This window comes from Cyphomyrmex costatus, unplaced genomic scaffold (genome assembly GCF_001594065.2).
Source record: "Cyphomyrmex costatus isolate MS0001 unplaced genomic scaffold, Ccosl1.0 scaffold401, whole genome shotgun sequence".
Classification (NCBI taxonomy): Eukaryota; Metazoa; Arthropoda; class Insecta; order Hymenoptera; family Formicidae; genus Cyphomyrmex; species Cyphomyrmex costatus.
Window position 1 is genome coordinate 19,778 of NW_017278220.1, and position 7,623 is coordinate 27,400.

At 42.5% G+C, this 7,623-nt stretch overlaps 1 protein-coding gene across 1 annotated transcript; it reads left to right on the plus strand.

Moving 5' to 3' along the window:
• The first annotated feature begins 1,400 nt into the window (after window positions 1-1,400).
• On the plus strand, window positions 1,401-2,639 carry LOC108777063 (uncharacterized). The gene has a single exon (XM_018543858.1). It carries the CDS (start codon window positions 1,401-1,403, stop codon window positions 2,637-2,639), a length of 1,239 nt encoding a protein of 412 aa, XP_018399360.1.
• Window positions 2,640-7,623: the final 4,984 nt, after the last annotated feature.

The following is a 7,623-nucleotide window of genomic DNA, read 5'->3' on the forward strand; positions in this document are numbered from 1 at the left end:
AGAATCTTAGATTACCGATCTTCGGAATCACGACGAACGAGCAATTACGTCGTTCGGCGTATCTTTTAAAATTGCCATTCTTCAGAGGTGTATTCATGCGCGATGCGATGCCCGCGAAACCACGTCGTAACGAGAGCGGTATCTCGACGATTCGACAGCCCCCGGTACACACTGGGTCGCTTACGCGAAGAGGGGAAACGAATCTGTCTACTTCGACGGTTTCGGTAATCTGAGACCACCGAAAGAAGTGGAACGATATCTCGGAGGTAACATTGCATACAGCAGACGATCGTATCAGTCGTACGATCAAAGCATTTACGGTCAGTTGTGTCTACGGTTTCTCTGGGAGATCGATTGAAAGTGGAAAAAAGTCCTCGTGTGATAGATCGCGCTACAATCCGAACAGTACAGCGGTGGCTTTCGCGCTACGATCATGTCATTGACTCTCTCACTAACGGGAAAAAAGAGTGTCCTCGCGGCGAATTACTTCCCCGCTTTAGACTTGAGCGATAGCGAATACGAATTGGGTCTTACGAATTTCGAAACGTACAACACGATACCGAACGTCACCTCCTCGAATAATAAATTCCACTTCGACACCGACGATATTACGATCACGATTCCCGTAGGTTCGTACGAATTGAACGATATCGAAAAGTATCTGAGGACTGCTATAGTTCACAATACACTACCGAGTACTATCAACAATGACGAACTCGAAGAATTCGACGAGGTAGATCTAATATTCGAGGACGAAAGAACTATGGAACGAGCGAAATCTGTATTGATTCTTCGCGCGAACGAAAACACCATGAGAAGTGAGATCAAGTGTAAATATCTAGTGGATTTTTCCAAAACGAACAGTATCGGTTCATTATTTGGCTTTTCGTCTCGTATGTTACGACCGAACAAGTGGCACGTATCGAACGAACCGGTTAAAATTATGAACGTGAATATAATTCGCGTTGAGTGTAACATTACCTCGGGTGCGTACAACAACGACAGACCAGTACACACGATACACGAATTTGCGGCGAACGTTTCTCCAGGATATAAACTATCCGTTATTCCGGCGCACGTCATTTATCTCCCGGTCATCGCACGAAACATTACCGATATAACGATACGTGTAGTGGATCAAAACGGACAGTTGATCGACTTTCGCGGCGAAGAGATATCGATTCGACTACACATACGACGTAAACGCTAGGAAAACTATGTTCGAGGGTGGAAGATGCTCGTCCTGAACGATTCGTACGACGGAGTGAACGTATCGCAAACATCGACATTGTGGAAGCCATTCAAAAATCGATACAATCGAACGAAAAAACAAAAAAGAGGAGGTCGATTAAACGCGAGGAACGTCGCCTTTCTACGGTCACTCGGATTCGTCGTGAGAAATGAATCGTGACATCCTGAAGATCGGAGGTGCTCCGATCTTCGACGATCGCATCGTTAAAATAGAGACTCACACGTACAATCCGTACGCTAACACTACATTCGGATACAGCGATGAAATACGAATACCGATTCAACATCAGGATCTCTACACGTTACCGTGCGAAAGTGTACTCTACATCGAGGGAAAATTCGTCAAAAAACAGAAGGAAGGAAGTACCAACCAAACACCGAAACTGACGAATAACTGCGTCGCATTCATGTTCGACGAGATTCGTTACGAATTAGACGGAGTTGAAATTGACAGAAACAGAAACGTCGGTATTACAAGCACTATTAAAAATTACATTTCGTTGACAGCTGAAAGAAATAAAACGTTAGAGAATGCAGGATGCAAAATTACACTTTCTCTAGACTTATTGCTCGATCGATCAATAACAACATCTGAAGAGTTTAACTTCTGTGTACCGCTCAACACACTTCTTGGATTTTGTGAGGACTACAAACGTATAGTGATAAACGCCCGACATGAACTCGTTCTGATACGTGCGCGTAACGACAACAATTGCGTTATCGCTAGCGACACCGAGGAATTTACACTCACATTATCAAAAGTGCAATGGAAGATGCCGCACGTGATACTGAACGACGTAAACAAATTATCACTCTTGCGAACGTTGGAAAACGGACGATATCTCAGCATGGGATTTCGATGTTGGGATTTGTACGAGTTTCCTCTACTTCAGAGCACGACGAAGCATTCGTGGGCTGTGAAGACAACGTCGCATTTGGAAAAACCACGATACGTGATCCTTTCGCTTCAAACTGGAAAGCGAAACGTACTCTCTCAAGATATTACTCGTTTCGACGCGTGCGCGCTCGTCAACGTGAAACTCTTTTTGAACTCCGATTTTTTTCCATACGATGATATGAATGTGGATTTCGAACGTAATAAAGTCGCAACACTATACGACATGTATGCAAAATTTGCGAACTCGTACTACGGCTACGAAAGAAACGAAACTTTGTTATCACTCGCGCAATTTATTTCGTCCGCGCCACTCGTGGTGATCGATTGCTCTCGTCAAAACGAATCTGTAAAAAGCGCAACCGTGGACATTCGTATCGAATTCGAATGTAGAGCAAACATTCCACCGAACACCACGGCCTATTGTCTAATTATTCATGACAGAGTAATAGAGTACAATCCATTGACAAATGTCGTTCGTAAAATTATCTAACAATAAACATAACGATTTAGACGATATTATAGGTTAACTGTTTTTAATGTATGCTTCACAAAATAAAAATGTTGAAACGAACTGTACCACGTTTATTGACACTCCTACCGATTCATTTCCTGTGTCTATGTATAGACACATGTACCACTCCTCCTCCCCCATACTCGGCAGAATGCGATTAACGGTCGAACAGTACGTTTCCGCTGTGCACGTACGCCGCGATGTCTCTCGCTTACCTCGTCGCTTTCGTTTCCGTAACGGTATGCGCGTCGACGCCGACGATAAACAATCTCGTAAACACAGAAGTGATAGAATATCTGCAGAGATACGGTTTCCTGAACGAGGCAGATGTTACTACTCACACGTCGATCGAGGATGAAAAAATTAAAGAGGCTATCGCATTATTTCAAGAATACTATCAAATACCGGGTAACGGTGTATTGAACGATAATACGTTAGATCAAATACGAAAACCTCGATGTGGACTTCCAGATATGCCACTCCAGGAACAAAATACGGATACAGTGAAATGGAAAAAAACCCATCTTACGTGGAACTTTCACTTAGCGGACGCGAAAACATTGACACTCGCGAAATACGCATTCTCAATATGGGAGGCGAACACGTCTCTAACATTCGAACGTCAAACGTTAAATCCAGACATTTTGATATCATACCGCGGAAGCATTCACACATACGTCGACAGCAGATGTAAGCAAGTGATCTGTTCCGGTTTTTTTGACGGACCCGGTGGAGTGCTCGCACACGCGTTTGCACCTACGAACGACCCCGTGCAAAACACTGAGATACACTTAGACGTATCGGAACCTTGGCATATACAATTGAACGAAAGTACACCAGAAAACAAGCAGCATTTACTTTACACATTAACGCACGAAATCGGACATTCATTGGGATTATCACACAATTCACGCAGAGATTCTCTAATGTTTCCTTACGCCACCAATAAAGCCGTTAAACTCAGTATCGAGGACATTTTAGCTATTCAACGTCTATATGGAAAAAATCCTATTAAAGTACCGAGTATAAGATCTCCGCAGGTAACTACAGACACGCGTAAGACATCAACACAAAAAGATCTGTGCGATCTACCATATGTGGACAATGTACTAGTGTTAAATCAACGCATATTCGTCACTTATCGAAAGAGCATGTGGATGATAGCCATCAATGATAAAAGATACAAGGGACTACTAGCACTCAACGACTATCTTCGTTTTCTTCCGGCGAATGTTTCAATAATAAGCGCCGCGTATCAACGGCCATCAGGAGAAATTGTGCTATTCGCGAATAATAACATTTACATGATAGATTATCCGAGTTTAAAATTGAAAAATGGTTGGCCGAAAACGTATTCAGACCTACACTTTCCCGCAGGAATGCGCGTTAACGCAGCATTGGTCACCAACAGAGGACAAACGTACGTGATCTTCGATGGCGAGAGCGTAGCGTTGATGAATGAATGCGACATGACCGTTACTGAATATCACTCGTTAAAATCGATATTTCCGGGAATACCACCATCTCCGACTCTAGCCTTCCGATATATCGATGGTTCTCTTTATTTCCTACACAAACGTCAATATTACAAATTCAACGAGTTCACCCAAACAGTAACAAATGCCGATAATTTCGACATGAAACTACTCAACGTCAATTGTCCTACAGACGGACTGCTAAGAAAATTGCACGATCTTCTTAATCGACTGCTTCAATTAAGTAAATTACTCGAATACACCGCAGAGGATGCATTGGACGATTAACACGATGTTTTAAGTAAAATAATATATTACTACATGGTTACGCAGACGATCAGTGCGAAAGAACGAATCGTTCGATTAACATCGTGAGAGACAGGTACGCGATTTCAAACGACACCGACGACGACTCTCGACGTCTCATCGAGCGTACGAATGACGCGAAGATCAGAAGAGTTTTCAACAATACGGCAGCAAAGCATTTACTCACGGAGCATGATGGAAAAAAGGAAAAACAGTATGCCGAAATGAACAATATGCAGAAACAATATAACGAAAAAGCAGATAAAAAAGACACGTAGGTATTTGTATTTTTTAATCACTGTTTTGTTCTGAATTAATTTTTTTCTTTCGCAACAGAACCACAGTACGCATATTGAAACGAAGATATCCTTTAACTACTACCGGATACAAGTATCTGACCGTCGGCATCAACGTCAAATTGCCCTGCGAGATAACTGTCGTTCTTGGAGACAGTCACGGCAAAGAGATGTTCCTCTCACCGACCGTATGGAGCGAGCTCGTCGAACATAAACGCGTCATATTGCCGCTTTTGCAAACCGAAAATACAAAAGAAAAACACGCGCCATCGACAATATACATCGGAAATGTGACATTGCATTTCGGTCGAATTAACAGTATACCGATGTTGCGTCTTGATTCGACATCTTCACGAATGACCTTGTCAAACAGTACAGTTGTCAATTTATTCAATCTAGAATATTGCGTCAATCGTCTCATTTCCTCATTCGACAATGTAACCGACATCATAGACAAAAAGTACTCGCGTCTTCTCAATATCGCGGCTAATGTGAACGATTCTACGAAAATACAAAAAACCATATACGAAAATGAATATTTCGATCGCAACGACATAATCGATTGCGAACTAATCGCACTGATCTTCGGACCGAATTAAACGCTTTACGAATAAACATTTTTTTTTTTTATTATTAATTGTATTCACTCATGTATTAACAACACTAGAATCAAATAAAAAACCAATTTCACATTCAATCTGACTGAATTACACGACAAAAAATTAATGTATTTTTATTTAACGCATGCGACCCTGAGTACTATATGTAAATGAATCGCAATCGCGCGTAGCGCACGACGAAGCAAAACCTCAGACGAGCGACCTTGAATAAATTAATAGTAAGCGCGTAGCGAACGACGAGGAAAACGGAAAAAAAAAACTAACTCGGAGGCGCGAGCGCGTCTTCGAATAAATATATATACATTAATATAAAACAAAATAAGTGCATTGTATATAAGTATATTATTCAACTCAACAATTTATTTCTTAGTTTCTTTTCCACATAATGGAGAAGCCTGTTGAGAAAAGCATACACGCAACGATCACGCCGCGCAACGGAAAAGAGAGAGGACGAGAGAGAGAGATATATAGAGCGCGACGAGTGAGTCATCCGAGGCGCGACCTTGGAGGCGACAGATAGACCGAGGTCGCGAAAAGACGACGAAAAGGAAAAAAACCCGATCACGCCGCGCAACGGAAAAGAGTGAGGACGAGAGAGGGAGAGAGGGAGAGAGGGAGGAGGAGGAGATCGAGGTCGCGAAAAGACGACGAAAAAGAAAAAAGACCGATCACGTCGTGCAACGGAAAAACAGCGAAGACGAGGGGGAAAGAGATAGAGATAGAGCGCATCGAATGAGTCATTCGTCGAAATGAATTGTTTCCGGAGCGCGACCTGAAGGCTATAGATAGATCGAGGAAAAAAAGAAAAAATAAAGGTGAGAATCGTCTCCCGAGGCGAGAACGCGCGCAACGCGTAACGGTAACAACACAACAATAACAACAATAATAATTGACGATTAGTTTATTCGTTCCGTCGTAAAGACAAACTGAACATTCACCAACACGTTTTTTTCCCCTCATTATTTTCATTTTTTTTTTCTCCAGCCGTAAAGGTGTAACGACGATACGACGCGCGACCGAACGGAACGACGACGACGACGACGACGAGGAGGACGACCGACCGACCGACCGTCGCGCCGCTCGCGAGGATCTCGACGCGCACGCGTGATCAACGGTGCGAGCGCGGGAAGAGACATAACCTGTAAGAGCGCGCGCGCGCGGCGAGAGAGACATGACCTCGCTTCACTCGCCCGCGGCGAGCGCGCTTATGCTAACCTGATAACCCAACGCGCGCGATCACGTGACTACCACATGCGCGCGCGCCACTCCGGAAGCTCCGAGGGGGGTGCGGGGACGTAGACATAACCTGTAAATGCGCGCGAACATAACCTGTACAAGCGCGCGGCGCGAGAGAGACATAACCTCGCTTCGCGCGCTCGCCGCGGCGCCCGCGACGTCGCCATGGCGACCGCGCCTGGGCGCCCCCCACCACCGAGGCGCGACCTTCGTTGTCGATTTCCCGCGCTTTTTACTTTCACACGCAAACTCGCACGCACACAAACAAAAACGAGCAACGCCATTGGCTATCCCAGCCGTGGACGGTTCTAAATCACGTCTGTGTGAGTTGGAACATACCTACCTTTACTACTATGAGAATTAGAAAAATTTAGAAAAATGTATTTCAATCCTTTTAAATAATGGATATCCGCTGGAATTAATTTTCAAACAATTTAGTATACGAATTAAAAATATTAGTATACAAACTAAAAAAATTACTTCCACATTCAGTGATAATTCGGGAGAAAGTAATAAAGATTTAAATAAGAAAAAGTTCATCGTATTTCCATTTATAAATAGCGTAACATATTCAATTACTCATATGTTCAATGAATCAGTCTATAGTATTGGATACAGGTGTTTGAATAAATTGGATAGATTTATTAAAGTACTTAAAGATAAAAAAGAAAAAGGTAATAGTAATAATGTTGTATATAAGATTCCATGTGAGAACTGTAATGTGACTTATGTAAGACAGACAAAGAGGAAATTAAGTACTAGAGTAAATGAACATATAAATAATAGAAAACTTGATGCATCTAGACTTTCAGTTTTAACAAACCATGCATCATGTCTTTGACTGGAAGAATACGAAAATTATGGACTCCGAATCTAATTATAATAAGAGATTATTATCAAAGACATAACATATAAAAGAACAGTTAAATGGTATTAATTTGAAAAAGGATACTGAATCTCTCGATGACATATACGTTCATTTGCTTAAACGTGTTTCTGACGATGGATAGAAATGTAAACATGTGGGTGG